The sequence below is a fragment of the Macrosteles quadrilineatus genome, unplaced genomic scaffold (genome assembly GCF_028750875.1).
Source record: "Macrosteles quadrilineatus isolate MER2022 unplaced genomic scaffold, UCM_ALF_1.0 Scaffold_1__1_contigs__length_201487025, whole genome shotgun sequence".
Classification (NCBI taxonomy): domain Eukaryota; kingdom Metazoa; phylum Arthropoda; class Insecta; order Hemiptera; family Cicadellidae; genus Macrosteles; species Macrosteles quadrilineatus.
Window position 1 is genome coordinate 183,427 of NW_026542594.1, and position 23,738 is coordinate 207,164.

Below are 23,738 nucleotides of genomic sequence, written 5' to 3' on the forward strand. Positions count from 1 at the left end.
TTGTCATAAAAAAGCGGAAACCTTTTAATGTATATGTTTCCTTAATTTGCTATTTTTGCTGTAGGTCTAGAATACTTTTAAATTCCAATACATTTAAAATGTGATTTATTTAAATAAATATGCAGGCCCCACCTATATTTATATATATATAGCACATATATATAGCATCTGGGCTACAAAATCTCAGCACTGGGTGACACAAGTGTCACCCATCGTGTTATTTTATGCCCTGGACACAAACCATATAATATCACACACACCTACCCCATCCTCAAGAATTGACAATTCCCTGGTCTTCAAGACTACGGACATAGATAAAACATACCTACGGAGAAGAGGAGGCTGTATGTATGTATGTATGTATATTATCCCTGGAGAGATCTATAATCAATGAGGTCTTTGCTGTTTTCAGCTCAGCAAGTCTTTCCTGAATCAAGTTGTCAAGGTGTTTGTCTGTCTCACTCTTGGTTTGGTTTTCGTTCGTTATTGGTTGTTTTGTTTTTGGTTTCGTCCTCGTCGGTTTCGGTCGGCGCTCGTTGCATTGCTTTGAAATTTGAATGAAATCTGCCATCTACCTGGTTTGGTTTGGTATGGTTGGATTCAAAACGTTTGAAGATTTATGTCTGTCGGCTGGAAGTAAAAATGCAGATAAACATTGTTATTTAAAAAGTGATTGATTTTTCATCTATAATTAGAAATCCAAGGATTTTTAACAACAAATCAAGGTGTAAGTAAGTTAGGTGCAATAGTCTAACCTGAACTTAGATCTACCTTAGAATCAAAATTAAAACTGAAATACCCTAGGCCGAGCTTACCAGCGTAGTAAATACTACTTTAACAATTCAAATTTTAAAAAATTGTGCTCACTTTAACTTGTTTGGGCTTTTAACTTACATCATGCTTGATTTAGGCCTAACAAAAAATAGCCTAGGCCTAGTATGCCTACAGACTCGGACCCTAAGGAACTAAACTTAGGCTATTAGTTAGCCGAATTCAGCTTAACCCGAATTTGAAGCCGAACAGCATTCGTGGGCCTAAATTTAAGCTTACAGTAACTTAACGTACCGGTAGGCTACTTCAGCCTTTGAAAAAGCTTAAGCTACAAATACCAAATTTAGGCCTAAGCTTAACTTACTTGGTTTTGATATTTTGTAATCTAGACCTAACTAACCAGGGCCTGTCATCAATCTGCCCTACTGAGGATAGGCCTAAGTTACTTAGATCTGGCTTAATTTTAACTAAAACTTATAGGCCTATGCCAAGATTCTTTGTTTTGTTTACACTTACGTTGTTATTTTGTAACTATCATGGCAACCCATAAGGCTGATTTTAAAATTAAAATACCCCCACCGCAGCAAACCTGCCGCCTAAGCTAATTTCCATTCGTCTGAATTGATTTTCAATTAGGTTAAATCTATTTAAATAACATTAGGTTTAATGAGTAACTTAGCTACCTAGGTTTGCTGCTACAAGAAAACTATTAAAGTGGTTTTTTTAGTAAAAGTTTATAGGCTAATAGCTTAACTTAGTACCTATAAATAAATTTGCCAAGTTTGATCAAAATATATCCATATAAACAAGCAAACTACAACATTTTACGTTTTACGAATAGGTAGAGGTCGTATGGATTAACGAGGTGAAGCTTGGAGGGGAATAGTGGTGTGGCGGGGGAAGTGTCGCTATGCGAGGCGACGATCGGCTCGTCTCCTACCCCCACCATGGATTTCTCCGCTTTAGACCGTTCCCGCCGAAAATCTCAGGCTTCACCTCGTTCCGCACGACCTCTAACATCTAGGAATTTGAAATTTAAATTTATTTGAATTTTCTCCGTTACCGTACCAATAACTGTACCGGTACAAAATACTGATTTACTAAATTATTTGTTTTTTTAAGCTCTTTCGAAATGTTTAGAGAAATTAGGAAATTTTGTGTTTTGAGGATCATAATGAGAAAAACCGTATTTTGCCCATAAAACCCCCCCGTTAAACCTTGTTCCCATGGTCCGATCATGCTGGTTTCTTGAACTCATTCAAGTTTATCCCGCCTTACTCCTTTAAACCAAATTTCATCAAAATCGGACATAAAAGGCCCGCCCAAACTGCCGTGGTATGTGGTAAGGGTAAACCGCCGGGTATATTAGAACAACGTGACCTAATGGGAGCGCCCACACTGGTGCGGTATACCGCCACCGGTACGGTAAAATTTACCCTCGTGTCGCAAAAATGCTGCATGCTCCACTTTTACTGCGCGGTATTTCAGCGGTACGCATATTCTCAGTGTGAGTGTAGATCATTTGTTAGTTGAGAGTCAGTTAAGCATCATGTCTACGGATCGTTTAATAGAAACTGTGTATCTGTACCCAGTGCTGTATCGTGGTGGAAGGAAAATACATAGGTGTGCTATTCCCGTCCTATTCTGACGTCACTCGGATTGCAAACAAAATATCTGATTGTAACTGTTAAATTAGTATGTATTTGTTTTGATTTGATTGTAATTTTTTTATAAAAACACACAATAAAAACAATAACAACCAAGTCAAAACAAATACATATAGGTACTAATTTGACAGTTACAATCAGGTGATATTTTGTTTGCAATCCGATTGACGTCAGAATATGACGGGAATAGCACACCTATGTATTTTCCTTCCACCGTGCTGTATGACCTTAGTCACAAGGACTTTAAAAACATAAAGAATAAAAAATAGAATAAAATAATTTTATTGTGAATACTAGTTGTAATAATGATACCTAACTCCAATATAAGCCATTAAGGAAAAGAAAACGTCAAACTCCAACAAACACGGAAAAGGTGATCCATCACTTGGAAAGTAAACCCCCCCGCATGGAAATGGACGACACAGATCATCTCTTGCTGGGATATGCGAAAACCATAAAAAAACTCGCGTAAAAGGCAAATCCTCGCCAAAAGGAGAATTCGACAAATCATACTGGACTTGGAATTGGAGGAAGTTGAGGAAAGCAGTGAGACACCCTCTCCTATCCCCATACTTTCGTTTTCTGCAGACAACTCCAGTGATTGCAGTCCACGGATTTAATCCCGACGTTTTGTGCAAACCACACCTCATATACTTAATGAGGGAGGGGACAACGTGTCCGTACTTACGTTCACACAATATTAAAGACTAGTGCACCTGTTGCTCGAATTCAAGCAATTGCAAAGTATTACGGGCGTTATTTCAAAACGAATAACAGTCCAATGACTTAAAAGAGTCAACTCAAAGATAATGTAATCAATCACTCCACTCCAGTTATATAAACTGAAAACGAACGCTCTTGTGTGTGTCATGTGTTTACTATGAACAGTTGTAATTAATACTAATACAATTTATTCATCTGTTTTTAAAAGTAAACAAAATTGATCCATAAGAAATACATTGGGATTTTGATGGCTTGTGGGGCAAAGCCCTGAGGACTTTTATTACAGGAATTGGTGAAAGGGGGCATCTACTCAAACAATGCTTCATTTTGACTTATCGTTTGTAAAAATCTGTCCATTATTAACGGTGGAGTAGTGTTTCATAGAAATCGCCTTCAAGTATTATATATAGGCTAAGGATTGCGTGACACGTATTTGTAGAGTATTGACGTTTGACTTTTCATTAGAAAATATTAATTTGTATGGTACTGTCAGTAATCCATTTTGCATATCACTGTCCCATATGAAAACTGAACATCTTCTCGATTAAATAATAAATATATATTATAATTTCTACATGTTGCAGTGTATCTTCACCTACTAGCCTATCTTTTAACTAGTACCTAGTATCTTTAACAATATTTCTTCCTCATCTGAAGACGAATACATCTTACATATCCAAGAGACAGGAATATGTAATGCAACACACCTAGCATTCAATTGCAAATGAGTTACGCCCGCTACCGCTTACCGTTTACCGCGTCAGTGTGGGCACCCTATACGGCTAGCGGTGCATCTGTCGAGGCGGTAAAATACCCGTAGGCTACCTCAGACCGCGTACCGCGGCAGTTTGGGCAGGCCTTAAATTTAGGAGAGCATTGTATTTAGACACGTGATCACTGGTCTCAAATCTTTCCCACGAGAACACTTCCTGCTGATTTAGTCCGGTTAAACCAACTTGCTGATAAAAATTGTCTGGTTAAAGAGATGTCATTTCCGCCGAGTGTAGTCCGGTTAAACCGATGTCCGGTTAAAAGGTGTCAGGATAAGAGGGAGTCTACTGAACAGGGAAGAAAATTGGTTTTTTTATTGAAATATTGATAGCTTAGTAGTAGGGTATGAAGTAAACAAAATTTAAAAAAATTCATAAAAATATGTCCATAGACAAGCAAGCTACACAACAGTTTATTTATTCTCCATAAGAATAACATGGTAATTTTAAATTTACACTTTTTTGCGATTTTTCCGTTATTGTTAGGCATGTAGTACAACAATGCTTCAATATACTAAATTATTTGTTTTCTTGAGCTATACAAAATGGTTTGGAAAGAAATTGCAAAATTTTATGTTTTCAGGGTGAAAAATGAGAAAAATTCATTTTTACCCCATAAAACCCCCCATAAACCCCTGTTTCCATAGTCAGATCATGCTGGTTCGCGAACTCGTTTGAATAAATGTATGTTTACGGTAGGCTACGTTTATACAAAATTTCATCAAGAAATCTGATCATTTTTGCTCGAGTTTTCGTGCTAACGGACACATTTATAAATAAATATATATATATATATATATATATATATATATATATATGAATTTGAACGGATAGTGTTTTTGGCCTCTGGGGACCTCAGAACAAAAAAGTTAATTTGTCCCGGGTCCAGGTCTTACCATGAGACCTACGGTAATAGCTTATTCCCTATATGGGAAATTCTCTAAAATGAATAAACAGATATGTAACTGATGAAGCCTATAGTAATCACTTGTATTATTCAATGTTGAATAAGCTAAAAAATACAGTTTCCTATCTTATTTGTGCGAAATCGTACAGGTCTCCTAGCTCTTTGGACAACTGTTTGTGAGCAATAACTTAGCCTAATATCGCAACAAGTTTACCTGCTCTCAATTTTGTAGAATGTTGTATTCTATTTTTTCTCTGTCGGGAAGCAGTTTTTAAGTGGGTTTAATTCTGTAAATTCAGTTGGTAGGCCTAGCGCAAGAAGTTTGATACAGTTCATATAACATAGCCTTCATTTTGTTTATAACAATTTCAGTAGATTTTTTGGATTTAGGCTAAGCTTACTTTTTCTCTTAGTTGTTTCAGGAATTTTGCATTGAATATGTCTAGTTAAAGACTTAGGCCCTACAGTGGTGATTAAATGTATTGTAATTTACTATTTGCTTACAGGTTTGAAAACAAATCAAGATGGTCAGGTATATGGCTCTAAAAAACCAATATGAAACTGAAAAGACAATTGGAACTGGAGGATTTGCCAAAGTCAAGCTTGCAAAGCATATATTGACAGGCGAGAAAGTTGCTATTAAAATTATGGATAAAGAGTGCTTGGGTGTAAGTATTCACTTAGACCCTAAATTATCCTGGAATGTGCATGTAATTGAATTGTGTATCCTCTGACTATGTTAAAACTGTCTACTTAAGTCTATTTCAAAGTGCCTTTTCCTATGGTCTCTTGCTCTGGGGAAATAGCCCTTTTGTGATCGATGTACCTCTCGCCCAAAAGAAATGTATTATAATAATGACTAATTCAGATTATAAATATCACTGCAGACCACTTTTTATACAAGAAAAGATGTAATTGTAAACCTCTACATCTCTGTCATGCTTCACACAAAGAAAAATGTTACCGGTAACAGTTTAACTCTTAATAGAAACGTTCATAGCTATAACTCAAGAAATTGTAATTCAATAGCTAGACCCTACACCAGGCTGAGCAAGGTACTCAATTCTTTTGAACACGTTGGTGTGAAATTGTTTAACAGGCTGCCTTTTGAAGCCCGTCTGGCTGATTTTGACCGTTTCAAAAAAGTACTTTCCACAGGTGGCTTTCAGTCACACCCTTCTACAGTATTGAAGAATTCTTTGCCTGTGATATTAGCCTACCTACTTTTTTTTTACCACATCGATTTATTTTATCTGTGATTTTATATTGTGATTTTTTATCTTTTGTGTAAATTTCCAACTTGTAAAACTTTTATTCCTAGCTTCCTTGTCTGCATTATTTATTCAAGTATGCCGCCTACTGTGATTTAACTTATTTTATACTTTATTACTAGTGCATATATTATTTAGGCCTAGTAAGCCTGTATGTATTACTTATCTTATAGGTAGGCCTGCTTATTTATCGTGCATGTAAACCTTAATTGATGTAGCTTGATTGCATGTATCTCTCTGATTTGCTTACTATTTATTGACATGATCTATTGCATTTTATGTATAATGTTTAGTTATAAAATAAATCTATCTATGTAATGACCATTTGACCAGTATTGTCATTTTGTAGTGTAGTGGTAGGCCTAGACCATTCAAGCTCATTTTGTAACAAATGCCACAGCTGTTTTCATGAACATAGGGCAGATTTGCTCGATAATTTTTAAATAAATATTACTTGAGGGATTTATTGAAATAAGAAATATTATCTAGGTTTTGTAAACCTTATAGGTAGAGGTTGATATTTTATTTTACATTTTTACTCTCTTGGTGCTACCTAAATAAAATAAATCATGCTTGAATAATACATTTAACACCAAAGGTACCTACATATACAGTGAGTAGGTTGCATGCAGGACAGAGGCGCAGTCTCCACCCCCTTAAGCCAGAGGAGCAGCAATGTATAAAACGGCTAGGTAGACATATATCGTAATAACTGTTACATAGTCATTCTCATTTTTTTAAAAGGATGACCTACCTCGAGTAAAGATGGAATTGGAAGCTTTAAAAAGTCTTACACATCATCACATCTGTCGACTTTACCAGGTCATTGAGACTGACACTCACTTCTTTCTTGTGATGGAATATTGTGCTGGAGGGGAACTGTTTGACCACATAGGTAAGAGATCTATCTTGATTGTCAAATCTGTAGCTTGTGTTTTGTTCTTGGCAATGGAAATTTTATATTTCTCTCAATTTATTTATTTATTTCCCTCTGGTATTAAACCAATAAAGTAGTAAAAAGCTGTTTAAACCTAAAACGAGCAATAACTTTTTTAGAAACTTTATAGGACCAGCAATAACTTTATAGAAAGTTTTATTGTATTTTTTTAGTAGGCAAAATAGACTACATACTAATAAATTGCCATTTTCATTGCAACTTTCATTTTCCATATTTAAAGTTTTGAAAATTTATTCTTCTTGTTCAAAATATTTAAACATAAGCTCTGACAGATGGAAATGCGGCTTAAGAACAGGGCTAAATTTTACAGTTCAGCTTTCAAATCTTGCTGATAATCGACGTAAGTAAAATGTTCAGAACAAATTACGGAAGTGTGCAGATTAAATTATTGATCTGCCCGTTTGCAGCAGTAGGCTTGTTGTTTGCATTGTTCTTTGTCCTTAGGAAAATAATGATAAACTATATTATTAGGTCTGTCACTATGTAACTCACGGGTTTGCATTTGACTATTGAGACTACAACAACACATCCAGGCATTTCAACCACTTTAGATAAATTAAAACTAAAAATTAAACAAGAAAATAATATAAAACAAAGCAAAATAAAACAAGAAAGAAAATAAAAATTGAATCAGTAAAAGAATATAAAACGGAAGAAATAAAACCAGAAAGAAAATTACGTAATTGCACTGAACATATCTTAAAAATAACAATGAATTTGACAGGTGCCATCTGTGTGAAAATTAAAAGCAGCACATCCGGTTCGGCGGGTGACAACATACGTGTGTCCTAGCCAACCTCTTTTTCATTAGCTTTGCTTCATACCTAATGTCATTGTAATAATCTTCTTAGTAATAAAAATGTGTAAATAAATATTGTGCCTCAGCTCCAACATAAATTAGTGCAACATCTATTTCAGGTTCGCCAGAGTTCAGTTCCTTGAATTAGAGGAGGCTCTATGACTCTTGTCATATTACTTTATGTTCCTTTCTTCCTTTGTATTGTTATTGCATTTAAATCATGTTAAAACTAAAAGGATGGTTTTCCTTTTTAGTACAATGTAACCGACTTAGTGAAATGACGTCAAGGTCATTTTTCCGCCAGATTCTGTCAGCTGTTGCTTTTCTACACAGCAAAGGTTTCGTCCATAGAGACATAAAACCGGTTAGTATCCGTCTAAGTTTGTACTTTACTAATCATAAGCCAGTTTAGCATAATATTAAATATTTTGAAATACGTTGAGCTCCACGTATGGGCTACTGAAGAAAAAATTCCAACAACAGAAAGTTGAGTAGGGGTATAGTTGAACAGGAAAGATTTAAGCTTACCATTGTAAATAAATGCAAATCAGCAGGGATGGACAGGATTGAATTTTGAGCTCAGGATAGGACAGGACAGGATTATAACTCCCAATTTTGGGACGGGAACGGACTGGATATTTTTTTGTAAGTGCAAAAAATGCTTTTTTAATAATCTTGAGTAAACATCATTGCAGATATAAATACCCCCGCCGCAGCAAACCTGCAGACTAAGCGAATTTCCTTTTGACTGATTTGATTTACACTGAAATGTCTAGTTAAAAATATATAACAGTTATTCCCGATTTAAATAGAATTAGTTTAACAAGTACTTAGGTTTGCTGCATCAGGGAGGGTAAAACTTTTTTTTGTAAAATGTTAATAGTTAGTAAGAAATAAAAACATTTTCCAAATTTTATCAAAATATGTTCATAAACAAGCAAACTACAACAGTTTACTTATTCTCCATAAGAATAACATGGGAATTTTAAATTTACAATTTTTTTGAATTTTCTCCGTAACCATTAGGCGCATAATAACGCTTCAATATACTAAATTATTTGTTTTTTTAAGCTCTACAAAATAGTTTGGAAAGAAATTGCTAAATTTTATGTTTTTTGGGTCAAAAATGGGAAAAACCTATTTTTACCCCATAAAACCCCCCGTAAACCCCCGTTCCCATGGTCCGATCATGCTGGATCGCGAACTCGTTCGAATAAACGTAGGTTTACACGTTTGTACCAAATTTCATCAAAATCAGATCATTTTTGCTCAAGTTATCGTGCTAACGGACACATATATATATATATATATATATAAATATATATATAAATATATATATAAATATATATATATATATATATATATGAATTTGAATGGATGGTGTTTTTGGCCTCTAGGGACCTCAAAACGAAAAAAAAAATCGGTCCCGCGTCCAGGTCTTACCATGAGTACTACGGTAATAGCTTATTCCCTATATGGGAAATTCGCTAAAATTACAAAAAAATCTTATTTCAGCCTTTGAGGCATCTACAAAACACCAACATAATGTAAAAATACACAGATATTGCAAAAACAATTCAGATGGGGTACAATTTAACTGTGAAACATCAGTCTCCTTATAAAATGTCCATAGCTAACCACATACGGGTACCTATTCAAACAGACTATTTGTCCCCCGGTCACGGTGCCATCGTGAACTTGTCACGGCACATTGTCAGCATGACTCATGGTCACAGTGTCTTTGTAGAAATGTCTTGCGTTCACAGCACCACCGCAGACATGTCTCGCAATTTTGGCGCCATCGTCGACATATCTCGTGGTCGCATTGCCATCTTCGAAATGTCCTGCGTTCATGGCACCACCTGACATGTCTTGCTGTCGCTGCCCCTTTGTCAACGTGTCCTGTGTTCGCAGCACCATCGTGAACTTACCTCACGGTCACGGCACCATCATCAACATGACTCGCATTCATGGCGTCTTCATCAACATGCCTCTTAGTCACAGCACCATTGTCAACTAAAAAGCGGTGTTCCTTCGGGCACGGCACCATCATGAACATGATTTGCAGTCACAATGTCTTCCTTGACAAGTCCTGCGGTCACGCACGGCACAATCTTCGACATACCCTTCGCGGTGCCATCATAAACATTTCCCACAATTACGGAGACATCGTTATCGCCTCCTGGGTTTGTAGGACTATCGTGATGTTATTTTGCAGCCGCAGACATAATCATCAGCCGCCATCATATCTCCCACGATCTCAAAAACACCTTCCTCCTCACTCGCCAAAATTGCCGAAGATCGGATCAAATCACGTCCTGAGAAAACCCCGATTTAAATGTTAACCCGTCCTATTGATCGGAAATATTTTTTCCCCGGAAATTTCAGGACATGTCCATCCCTAAGAAAAAGTTTAATCTAGTATAAAATTCTATTCTAATATGTAAAAGAGAGGAGAGTTATTAGGTATGATTGGGCTAATGGACGGGGGTATTCTGTATTTATTTAGCTTAGTGGTTAGGTTAGAGTTCTGGACTTAAGTGTGGGAGGAATGTGTTCAATTCCCGGCACATGCAAAAAACATTTCAATGGGTTTTGGACCGATTATCCCTTAAAAGTGTTTGACTTTACTTCATTACTAAAATGCCACTGGCACAGATATGAGGAAAATAAATTATATGGCATCATCTTCCCAGCCATGTGATAGCACCATCGATTGAGTGTTTGAATCCAGTTTGGGCCATGGTAACTCTGATCTTACATAAACTTTTTTTCTTGGTAAATACAAAACCTAAAACATGTACAAACAAACTAAATTCAACCTACAAGAAAGGTTATCGCTATCTGCAATAGCATTGCTATTATTGCTATATGTGAAAAAAAAACATCTCATTCAACAAATTGAAAAGTTGTGTTTAGGAAATTGCATTTAAAATTGAGAAAAAATATGTGAACCGGATTAATTTTGGAGGTAGTTTACCTTTATCTTTATAAAAAATGTTGCTTTCAAAATATTAAGTAATAATTGAGCGGAGCGAGCGAAGCTCTTTGGGATCAACTTCAATGCAACAAATAGAGAAACATCACTCAATAACGGCTGAACGCATTTTAGTAAAACTTAACAAAATTACTTAGACTAATAGTGAGATGGTTTTTAAACAAACAAATTTCAATTAGATATTGCTAATGCAATTTAAAACGAACTTAAAATTTCCAATTTTTAACATTAGGCTTATGGGACTAAAGTAGCCATGACAGGTTTTTTGTTTACAAGAAAAATGTAAACAAAATACCCATAAGGTATTTCTGAACCTTCTAGACTTTTCTTTTAAACGTTTTTAAACCATACCTATGATCTTAATAAACCAGAAAATACCGTTAAAACATTTTTTTAAGGCGTGGAATTCACTGCAAATCGAAAAAAATATATGGAACTACTTTCTCAATACGCGGAGCATAGACAAGGAGCGGAGGGATACGGACCGGTGACTACTTTCTTGGGAACCTATATGTGTTGCCAGCTGATTAGAAACAGCCAATGTTAGAAATCAGAATTTAATAAGCGATATATCGAACCGCATCGAAATCGATATTTAATCTCAAATCACGTTTGTTCCGCTCAACTGGCTTTCACCTCTCTGAAAGCAACCCTAGTTAGTTTGTTGATGTATAAATGTTGCACAGGAGAATGTACTTCTGGATCGAGATCAGTGTGTGAAGCTGATTGACTTTGGACTGTGTGCCAAGCCGCAGCCTGAACTGGATTGGCAACTTTACACAGCTTGTGGCTCTCCCACTTACGCTGCCCCAGAGCTGATCAAAGGCGACAAGTACCTTGGTAAGTTGATACCAGCCATCAGCACATAAACTTGACATTGCAGTATCCAAACATTATATTTAAAGCTCGAATACGAGTCAGTTTGTTTTCAGATTGAGGCACTGAACCTTAGTTAAACCCCAAACTCACAGGAGACAAATCAAAAGGTCGTCCAGATCTGATCGGTTGTGAAGTGGACTCACATACTAACAATAGGAAGAAGGCTGAACTTAAACATCAACTCAGACAGATGTGCTATGTGTAGGCCTAAGGTGAGTGGCAAATGCGCTGAGAGCAGAGTGAGAAATAAAGGTAAACGTTTGGATATGCCAAACATCAGAAGGAGACTAGAACAAGATTGAGATTTGGGCCATTTTTGAATGCAGTTTGTCACAGGACATAGAAAATTTAAAGGCGAAATTCTATAGATGAACCTGGTGGAAGTGGAAGAGGAAGTGTGCAGATGAGGAGAAGAGAAATAGACACCACGAGTCACGTATTTATGAATTGTCCACTTCAGGAGGCTAATAGGAGAGAACAGGAAGAACTTGGATAGGAAATGTCTGGAGATGAGAAAATACTTTAAAACTTGATGAGAGACAAGAAAACAATTGTTTAGGAAAGTAGCTAGGGAAATGTGAGGGAAAAAACTAAGAAAGAAAAGTAATGAAACCTTTCCTATGAAGGGGAGATGAAAGGTTAAAGCGAATCCCAATAATCCCTATCGCTCTGGTGGTAGGGGAAAGGAAGTCGTGCTGCTAGATTTTTGGACGCATTATGTGTCTGGACGAGGCACGTAACTGCAAACTCAATTAGACCTTTTACCATCTCCACCTTTTAACAATAAAACTAAGAAATGTGAAAACAGTAAATAAAAAAGATCAATATACTTCTTTTCCTATGTCTAGATTGTGCAAGATTCCATGCGTCAGGTTTACTAGTAGTAACCGATTTCACTCCATTCAAGTATGTATTCCGTGTATAATGTTTAGATTATTTTCAGGTGCTGCTGTTGATGTTTGGAGCATGGGTGTCATGTTGTATGCATTGCTGTGTGGTTGTCTTCCTTTTGAGAGTGAAAAAATCGACGTTCTCTACAAACAAATAACGGTAGGCCTACAGTTAATTAAATAAAAATAACCTAACTTCTCATCTTCACTCATTGTTTTTTTCCCCCTAACAAGGTGTTGGTAGAAAATCAAAAACAGTAAAACAACACACAACATTAGAATATGTTAAAAGCTCACCTAAACCCTTAAAATTCTGTAGAGCGTCTCGCTCAGAGACGCTCCATTGTCGTAGCTAGAGTGCCAACTGCCGACGGACTCGTAATGAGAAATGCCAGCCTCTAGGAACGAGACGATTTGAAAATCCCTTCTTATTATAGTATAATATTTCAAAAAATCTAGATACAAATCGCACCAGAAGGTGACAGAAGGACAGGGTTGTCAGCGACCAGGAATTCCCGGGAAAATTGGGAATTATGCGTGAAAACGGTATTATTTGGGGGTTTTCTGTGAATTTTAATAAATATCATTATGTACGTAAATTTTAGAGGAATTTTATAGTTATAACAATTTTGAGCCAATTTATCCACAAATTTTAATAGTGAATGTATATCTACAGAAGATTTGGATTGCATAGATGCAACAGAATTCGCCGATACAAATCGCACCAAAAGGCGACAGAAGGACAGGGTTATCAGCGACCAGGAATTCCTGGGAAAATCGGGAATTATGCGTGAAAATGGTATTATTCGGGGGTTTTCTGTGAATTTTAATAAATATCATTATGTACGTTTATTTTAGAGGAATTTTATAGTTATAACAATTTTGAGCCAATTTACCCACAAATTTTAATAGTGAATGTATATCTACAGAAGATTTGGATTATAGATGCAACAGAATACACCGACTCACCATCAGCTCTGTAATAACAGTAGCGTGTAGCAGCAGTGTCGATCCACGCATAGCTGGAACAAAGCCAAACTCGGTCTCAAAACTCATGGTCATGGCTTGAATTACGTCCTAGTTGAATATTAATTGTATTATAAGTAGGGATAGGCCGATAACAGAATTTCTCGATTTAATACCAGTTCTGAAATATTACTCACGATTCTCGATACCGATTCCGTATAAAAACTCATATTTTTAAGGAAGTTGCCATGGTTAATGTTTTGTTGTTAGTATCATCCATGTTTAAATTCTGAATCAGACAACCGACGTAGTTCATGCCGGCTAAAGATTATCATGCGCTCTCAGTTATTTATCGTAAGAATAAGAATATCTTTATTGTCATAACAGTACATTCTTTAACAACTAGCAAAGCTAGAACAGAATAGATGACATTGTCAATGCAGTAAAGTTATCATAATTGAGTACACCTAGCAATAAGTATCCAGAAAAAAAAAAAATCAAACCTCACAAAAATCATTTTAAGAACATGAATTATCCCTTTACAAGTTGTTTTTCTAAAACTTATCATTTAAAAATGCATCAACTGAATAATACATATTTTGTATCAAAACATGCTTTAACTTTTTTCTAAAGCCGTTCTCCTCTATTATTTCCTTCAACTTGCTGGGTAGTGTATTGTAGAGTTTCCTCCCCATATATTGTGGTGTCTTTTCAGATAGTGTCAGACGGTGTCTTGGATACTATTGTGTCGTATCCAAGTCTAATAAGTTAACGGAATCAGGGAACTGCTCTTGCTTTTTAGGAAACGAAATAGTCCTAGACTGAAAACATCCAAATGGAGGTAGCACTGGCACGGCATCTCTGCTAGAAAATCGTGACGCTGTAAAATGTTGTTATGTTGGTATCACTGGAAGAATCAACCAGCTCATTGGAAATCCCGCAATCCCCTAGTTCCAAAGTACTAAATGTTCCCCTACCCCCAGTAGATATGGCGGCAAACGCCCCTCAATTCTCACATTCAGTGCTACCTTTGGTTGTAGCTCTAGTTTAATGCGCAACTATTGTCTCTATTGCCCATTGCCGGTATCGACTTAACCTTGACCTTAATAAGTATTTGTCCACCTAGAGGCTTTACCTCTTCTGCCACATAGATGGACTTTTTTAAGTGGTAATGTGCGCTGTTTTTCAGCGGTTTTGCATGATTGTGTGCACTCTTTTTATTCGTATTGCATATTAATTTTTGTTTTCAATTTGATAAACTTTTGATAAAATTTGCCCTAAAAAAATGCCTTGAGAAAAAAGGTATTTATTTACTCAGAAAATATGCGGGAATTCGGCCGAGCCCATTTGCTGGACACCCTGGTTAAAATGTTTAAAAAAATGTTTTCTTGCAGGTGTTGTGCTTTAAATTTAGTCCTTTAATATAGTCCCTGCACTCATGTTAAATTACAAACTATGCTTAGGTCTATTACAATACAATGAATACTAGCAAATTAAAATTGTGGTTAATTGATATTATTAATTATAAATTATAACTAAGCGGAGCTCATTGAGATTGGGCCTTATGCAAATTTTGTGTAGGCTAATCGCATCACGCAATAACAGCTGAACATACCTAAGTCAAAGGTAATTTCGACAAACATTGAGGATTTTTTTAAATATATCCAAACACTATTTCATAATGCCTGGATACAATTTAAAAATAACCTAATTTTTTATTTTCAACACTAGGCTTGTATTTTTCCAAGATTATTAACAACGTTTATTAACTACCAATTAACAATGTAATGTAAACGGAGAATCTTAGAGTCTAAAAATATAAAAGTAAAAGCCCTCTCACTCACTCACTGATTCATAACTAATTCACCATAGTTTATAAACCAGCCAATTTACTTTCTAAACAGTGAAAAGAAAAAACCATTCGGCCGAAGACCATTGTTCTAAGAATTTGCAAAATCTATCATAGGACGTTTTGAAACTACCACTGATTCAATAGAAAAAGTATTTTACAGATTTACTTTATATAATCTAAATTAGAACTAAAAACAAATAATTCAAAAACAACCGTTGTAACTTACAATCAAGCTGTCAAATCGACGATCATCCAAATCCATGATGAATAGGCTATTAGAAACAGGTTGTTTTACCATTCGCTGTTTTAACATGTCAGCCTTAGTCAGTAACAAGACTACAAGATTCTACACACATGGCTTAAAAAACCTACGTTCGTATGGTCACCATTTCAGTTAAAAGTATTTTTTTTCTTTTTTCACTAAACTACTGTGAAACGATTTGTTTTCGTTACATGTTTATCACTTGTAAAAATCTATCATTACATTGTTTACTACGGCAAAAGAATGTAAACTATCTTAATCTTTTTTGGTTTTTGCCTATGTAAACAAACAAATATTTGTTATTGTTTTATCAACTGTTTAATTTGTCAACATGTAAATATTAGCCTAACTTTAAATTAAAGGCATAACTTAAAAAATGCTATGACTTTTGTAATGAAGAAAATTATTATTCTTTGTAGTGTAGCGTTCAAAACAAGTGAAAGTGGGTCTATACATATTCTCGACCAATTAAAGTGCTCGATAAATCTCGCACTTCAAAAATGGTCTCAAATATACAATGACTCACTTTCAACTCTAGTTATGAAATATACTATAAAGTTATAAAGTACTAGCTGTAACCCGCGGGCTTTGCCCCGTTTAACTTCTTAATTTTCAAGATTATCTCGTTCGCATGGCTCAATCACGTCCTGGTTGAAGTTTGTTCGCTACGCTCACTCACCTTTAGGTTGGAGCTCGTTCGCTACGCTCACTCACCTTTAGGTTGGAGCTCGTTCGCTGCGCTCACTTGCCTTCAGGTTAGCTCGTTCGCTACGCTAACTCGCCTCCAGGTTGAAGTTCGTTCGCTACACTACGCTCATTCACCTTTTGGTTGCAAATTAGCTATTGTCATAAATGTAAAAGAAATAATAGTGCTGCACCCTGTTGGTAATCCTTGTAACTTCAATGCTATTGAATATCATAGAACAGAACCAACTTGTTTAATTGAAACAGCTGTTAAGATTCAATAATTCCATTTCTCATTAGGTTAACATGGGAAACTCCAGAGCCACTGGGGCGGAGCCCGAAAGGATTTTTGAAATAAGAATATGCCTATATGTTAATCGGGAATGTGAGCTATCATCATGCCAAATTTCAGCCCAATCCGACCAGTATTTTTCGCGTTCACTTGTCACAAACATACAAACATACATCCATACATCCAAACTTTCTCATTTATAATATTAGTAGGATTAAAGATATCTAGTTTTTAAAGGTGATTGATGTTGAAAATATTTATGTTTGCCGATGTTGACTTAATGTTTTTATTAACATCAAACAATATTGATAAATGTAAATAGGAACTAAAACAAACTATTTCAATTAAAGATGTTTGACAGAGCACATGGGGGTTTCAAGATTTTTTTTGTGAGAATAGCAGACTTTCCTGAATAAGGAAGAGTTCAAACTCGCACAAGAAACACAACACTTTAGACTACATAACCAAAACATTAGAACATTTCACTGTCACTGACCACATTTTCAACTAAGGAAGATTGAGTTTTCTTCAGGTTCACCTAAAGTGTCCAATATCAAGGGTTAGCTTTTCTAGAACCAACTAGCGAGAATCAAATCAAAATTATTAATTAAATAGTCCATTGTAAACACGTGGATGTATAGTACAGTGGACTTCTCACCCCTTTTTTAAAATTGTTTAAATTTTTTTTTTTTGCTCCGATCAATTGGCAGACCTGAGACCGCTTACCTAGTCATATAGGTTCTGTAATTTAATAAAGAAACTTAAGACTCAAGTGGTAAACTTGAGGTTTTTAAGGAATTGTAGGCTATTCATGATGATTGTAATGAGACATTATTTGTTGTATAGAGTGGCAAGTATACAACCCCAGACTACCTGTCTGAAGGAAGCCGTCAGATACTGAGAGCCATGCTACAGACTGATCCTGCCAAGAGAATCACAGTGGACGAGTTGAGGCACCATCCTTGGATACTGCGAGGATACAATGAACCAGTCTACTTCGACAGCATGTATGAGGTAAGTCTATATTCTAAAATTATTGACCCAGGGTTCCTGAATCAAAGCAAGATCTAAGGACTGCTTACCGTGCTCAGACAGAACACAGCCGTGGTAGCCTTACTGTGTTGTAGGTTCGCCTGTAGGACCTGGGTCAACAGAGGGATCACCAGAGATAACTCTGAGCTGCAATTTCCCCAGGCCCAGGTAGATGATCCAGCCACGATCTTATAGAACCTGCACATTCATTTTATCAATGGCAAGAACAAGTATCTGATGATCATCCATCTCCTTCCCACCAATGACATGCCAATCTCTGGTCGTGTTGCCAGGATTTTGCCGCTCTATCTGAACAAACACTTTAGAGGCTTCGACTTTAGCCAGACGCCTGTCGGTACAGAGAAGCACTTTGGTCGTGTGTAGCAGATCCCTATAGTCTGCTACAATTACCTCCATACCCTTCTCACCTTCAAGCGCTAACTTCGGTGGCACCCTCTTTAGCCATGTTCATTTTTTTGTCCATGTTCATTTTGTCGAAGGAGCCAAGACACCCCGACGGCTACCCGGTAACTAATACTCAACCCCGGACCCATAGTGTCGGCCGGAGCTTACGCACCAACCTTGAACACACCATGGGTGGATGACTTAAGGCCATCAAGCTCACTGGCTGCCGAAGCAACCCTTCAGAAAGAGGGTACCCCTCAATCTTAACCAGGGATACTGATTACTTGGTCGCACATACACTCCAAATGGGTTCCACCAGGGCTGTAACCCTGAAGGACCATAATGGAATGCCCTGAACGCAACACAGTGCAAGCAACACTTGGGACCTATCTAATCCCTGACAGGCTGAAACACGCCATCAAAGCCAGGAGGAAGGGGACCATCAGCAACCACCTATTTACACCACTACCCGATCGAAGCCAACCCATTCACTGGGAAACCAGGGATAACCAGGGCGATAGATCCCCAGAAACCCCCAGCGGGCTTGATCCCAGCACCCGATCTACTTCATTTGTCCATCTAGCCCAGCATCACTGCCAGACCATCAGGGTTTCCCAAAAGGAGGCAGGTATAGAAGTGGGACCCACCCGGATGAACCTATCCACCAAAGGTGGCGACACCCTTAACTCAATTGAGGTTCCTTTGAGGAAAACCCCCCACACTCTCGAGAACCATACCCTCCGGGCTCATTTTGGCGTCAAACTAAGGGATGAAGGAGATGGCACAAAAACTTTATGACATGTCACTCAAAGGTAGCGAGCGGCATGTCATGTCCCAACAAATTGAGACGGGGCAACTCGCGCCCAACACCGTCAGGTGACGGACTACTTACACATGCCTAGTCCCCTAATTCAAATCTGTGGTTTTGACTCATTGTAGCTATTTCTCAAGTTCCTCACAAAAAATAAGTATCATAATTACTCTGTTAAAATTAATTAGAAATAACGTCTAAGAAAATATGTGTAACACTTTGCATTCTACATTATTTCAACATATTGAGATATTGTGACAACTACTAATCAATAGTGTACAGCAGGCTGTTTCATAAACTAGATTTATTAATGTTGATTTTTGCCATTTTATATTGTATAGTACAGTTAATGAAAGGTTTATTTTTAAATGTGTATCCGGTGTTGAAATAATCTATTTATTAATGGCGAGGCGTTCCCGAACCACGTCATGTTGAAAACATCAAGGAAGTTAATACTTTTGTCCAATGGTTTAATGTTTCATTAATCAAAAGTTGCATAGTAACAGCTGACTATCGTTACATGAAGACGGTGTCAGCAGTGTCAGAGGCCAGAGTTATGTCACTCGACGTTGAGCCCGGTGTGGGTGAGATAATGGAAGTGATGGTTTTAGTTTTATTTACATCACTTCCGCCGTCATCGGGCCCGCGGGCGACCGACTAGTCTCGTATCTCCTCTCCTCTCATTGTAGTGTGCTAGTAGCTTTCACATTCTCCACGCGGGGGCAGCACCAGACAGAACACATGTTTCCGTTATACAACGATAGGTTGCGTTGCTACTGCACCGCTATCTGGTTATCAACTAAATGCATTACATGTTCAATCTAGTAGAGGTGTATAGTCAATGCCTAAACCCACAATACTGGTACAGGCACTAGGCCTAAAAAAAAACGAGCACAGTCACCAAACTAAGTCTTTGTTAAATCTTTTTTTCAACAAGCCTGCACCTTAAACTGTAACCTCAAATGAATATGTACATAGGCCTATTTTTTCCTATTTTCTTAAAAGTTTAGTTCAAAACATCCATAAATACTTTTGTTCTATGTTTCCCTCAATAATGGAGCCTACAACTAACTTGATGCAGGCTATAGGTACAAAATGACTCAAAATTACTTCCTTTGAAATTTTTAGCAGTATATTTACGTACTTGCTGCCAAGGTTAGTAGCCTATGTTAAATTTATTGGTTTGACAGTGAATCATTTCAACCAATAGGCTTATATTTAACACTTCTGGTATGGCAAATATTGTTTTGCTTTGAATGTGTTTGGTTGTCAAAGTGTTATTTGTACAGATAGGCCTAAGTTTTATTTACTTAATCTCTTTATACCCAACCAACCTACACAAATAAAAAAAATCAGTCTTAAAATTGAAATTGGGATATTTTGTTTTTAAAATAAAACAATTAAGTAGCCTAATTTAAAATGAGGTACCAATACTAATAGTACCGGAACCGAGAATCGATTTTGGTTAGAAACCGGTACCAGAACCGACATTGAAAAGTGGTACCAACCAACCCATCACTATTTGCCACTGTACTGTAGATAGTTTGTTACCGTACTAGCATATGTTTCAATTAATTTATTTACATTTTCGTAAAACTATCATGGCTACCTAGCTTTCCATAAGACCAATGTTAAATATATTTAAATTACATTTAAAGTTTTTAACGAAAAACAAATTTTTTAGAACAGTGGCTAGCATGGATATTGCTCTTAGCCTGAAACTAAAATATTCCTAACAATTTAGAGGAAATCATAGGAACCGTTTTTGAAATCATTGTGCGCAAACGTTACTCGTATTATGCTACAGATATTTTTGCTACAGTTGTCTGAGACTTTGTACTTTGTAGCATTTTTGCTAAAACCAATTTCATCCCGGCAGCCTATACCCTGCTGTATTTAGCAGTGCCAAAAATACCAAAACGCCACACACTAACCGGGTTTTTACACCCGTCTGGGAGGGGAGGGGGGCTGGAATCACTTTTCGAGCGCTAGTGGGTTAGCCCTTCTATGTAGTATTTATTAATGTTGGATTGCAACTGTATCCATCCTCACAAGTGCTGGGCGGTTTTAGATTTCCACATGATTCCTAGATTTGTTGCCAATGTTACTGTCAATGTTGACCCTATTGTAGATTAAAAGAGATAGTGATCAGGATTTTAATAACTTTGACATTGCCTTTATTGTTTGACCCCTGTAGGAGGTAGAGTTGGACAACAACTGCCTCAACACAATGGCAGCGTACTACCGTGTGTCAGGAGAAGAGTTGTGGAAACAGCTGCAGGAGAGACAGTTTGACTGGTACAGTGCCACTTATCAGCTGCTTCTGGCCCGCAAGAAACTGGGACTGCCTTTGCAACTCAGCTTACCCCCCTCTGCTCGGACCAGACTACAGGTCAGTCAGTTGTGTCTCACATCAAATAATCTGGAGGAAAATGTTGATATTTATTTGCAATTACAAAAGAATTGAAGAGTAAAACATGTTTTTTTAATGTTGTTTATCAAACAAATTTTTTTAATTTATATTCAGGTTTTTTTTTACTACAGGGTGTATACCAACCGGGAAAACCGGGAGAACCGGGAAATAACCTTGAATTTGAAGAGACCTGGAAAAAACCGGGAAAAAGCCGGGATTTTTGGTCCGATTCCGGGATTTTTATTTTAGCCCCGGTAGAAGATTGTAGTCGTAAAATGCGTCTTGCCGCGATTGCGGGCGACGACGATGACGTTTCCGTGACCGCGGGAGACGACGATGACGTTTCCGTGACCGCGGGAGACGACGATGACGTTTCCGCGACCGCGGGAGATGACGATGACGTTTCGTGACCGCGGGAGACGACGATGACGTTTCCGTGACCGCGGGAGACGACGATGACGTTTCCGTGACCGCGGGAGACGACGATGACGTTTCCGTGACCGCGAAAGACGACGATGATGATTTCTACACGGCCGCGTGATATGCTCATGTTTTTGCCGTGATTGCGGCCGACGACGATGACGTTTCCGTGACCGCGGGAAACGACGTTGACGTTTCCGCGACCGCGGGAGACGACGATGATGTAGACACGGCCACGGGAAATATTCAAGATTTTGCCGAGATTGCGGACGACGACGAATATGACGTTTCCGTGACTGCGGGATGCTATGATTATGTATACACGGCCGCAGATGTTCATGATTTAGCCGCGATCGTGGATGACGATGATTACGTTTCCGTGATCGCGAGAGACGGCGATAATGTATACATACCGCGGGAGATGTCCAGGATTTTTCCATGATAACGTAAGACTGTGATGACGTTTACGTCACTGTGGGAAGCGACCACACGACTGCAGGAAATATTCAGGATTTTGCTGCTATCGAGAGAGAAGATGTTTCCGTGGCCTTAAGTAATGATGATAATGAAAATGATTACTATAATAAGGATTATTACTTTTTCAACACTAGCTCACTATGGACTTTGAAACAAATTTGATGTAAGTTTATATTGAATACTTAAGCTGCAAGTCTTAAATTGATTGTAGTTTAAGTGGAACCAAAGAAATACTCGGGAACCTGGAAAAACTTTGAAAAACCAGGAAAAACCTGGAAAAAACCTGGAATTTCACTTTAATAAAATAGTATACACCCTGTACTATAAATAAGAGTAGGTTTACAACATAATGATATTGTTAGTAGTTATAGGTATGGTTTAGATTTTAATTGCATTGCTGTGCTCTGATTACTAAAAAATAAAATTCAAGTTTTGAAATATCCCTTGCCCTTGTAGGTTTATTAGTAGCCTGTACTCTTGTAGAAATACTATAGTCTTCCGAAATAGTGTTTACCACGGGGCGTGTTACCTTCTAAGAGTGGTCATGTTCTACTTACACTACATTACACTGTTAATACTATAAAAATGTTTTCACTAAAATAAGAAATTTTGTATGAATAAAGACTACCAAAAAAAGAGTAACTGAACAAATATGTTTATTTCTTGTCTTTTTGAAAATAAATAAAAAAGTAATATCAGCACAATTAGTCCAATGCAATTAGGTTATGACCCGGACAAAATTGATAACAGGCTGAAAATTGGTGGAAATGTTCAAAGCAATGTCCTGAGTGGCCCACACAAAGTCCCAAAAAATCCCAGTTGGGGAACGGCCGCCATCTTGAAAAAACTGCCGCCATCTTGGAAATTTAGATTTCTTGTTGTATCTTTTGAAGTAATAGTCCGAAAGGCATTATTTATGTCTCAAATTAAACGTTTTGGGCTCATGTATGAGGGTAATATATAATTAAAGAGTTTATTATGTTCTAAGCATTAGTTTTATTTATATTAACCTAAAAATATCTATAATAATGATTTAGATACGGTTATGTCCCATTTTTATACGAATTGTGGATATTTATAGGCATGCAAGGTGGATGGGATGCTCCCTGGTGTGGATTAACGTCCGCACTAGTGAGTGACTATCCGCAGTACTATAATGTAGTTCGGATTCCATAAACTGTATGCCCCTTAGTTGCCATTAGCTGCGTGTGCTACTAATTAACATCTGTGTCTAAGGAACGAGTGTAGGAGTTTTGCCAACGGGTATCAGGTAGAAAGGGTCCCCATCCATGAATTCCACATACTGCGGAGTTTTGCCAACGGTTGTGGGTTGTGCGAGAGCGGGAGGGGGAGAGAGAGAGATTACACGTGACCGTGAGGGTGGCTTCCGCTAGGGGTGGACAAACCAGGCAGGATGCTGACTGTGTTCAAAGTAATGGAGTTATGCACCTCTGACTGTGAAAGGAAATGTATTGAATTTTTAACCTAACC

At 37.3% G+C, this 23,738-nt stretch overlaps 1 protein-coding gene across 2 annotated transcripts in view; it reads left to right on the top strand.

Moving 5' to 3' along the window:
- The first annotated feature begins 525 nt into the window (after window positions 1–525).
- Window positions 526–23,738, top strand: part of LOC129004721 (maternal embryonic leucine zipper kinase-like) — a 47,934-nt gene continuing 24,721 nt past the window's right edge. The window contains exons 1-8 of one of the 2 annotated variants that reach the window (XM_054434398.1): window positions 526–731; window positions 5,345–5,506; window positions 6,854–7,004; window positions 8,121–8,230; window positions 11,551–11,704; window positions 12,687–12,793; window positions 17,536–17,703; window positions 21,135–21,329. In XM_054434398.1, the coding sequence (XP_054290373.1) occupies window positions 5,363–5,506; window positions 6,854–7,004; window positions 8,121–8,230; window positions 11,551–11,704; window positions 12,687–12,793; window positions 17,536–17,703; window positions 21,135–21,329 (1,029 nt within the window). In that variant the 5' untranslated portion in view covers window positions 526–731; window positions 5,345–5,362. The remainder of the gene's footprint in view (window positions 732–5,344; window positions 5,507–6,853; window positions 7,005–8,120; window positions 8,231–11,550; window positions 11,705–12,686; window positions 12,794–17,535; window positions 17,704–21,134; window positions 21,330–23,738) is intronic. The other variant, XM_054433694.1, reaches the window with a different exon arrangement.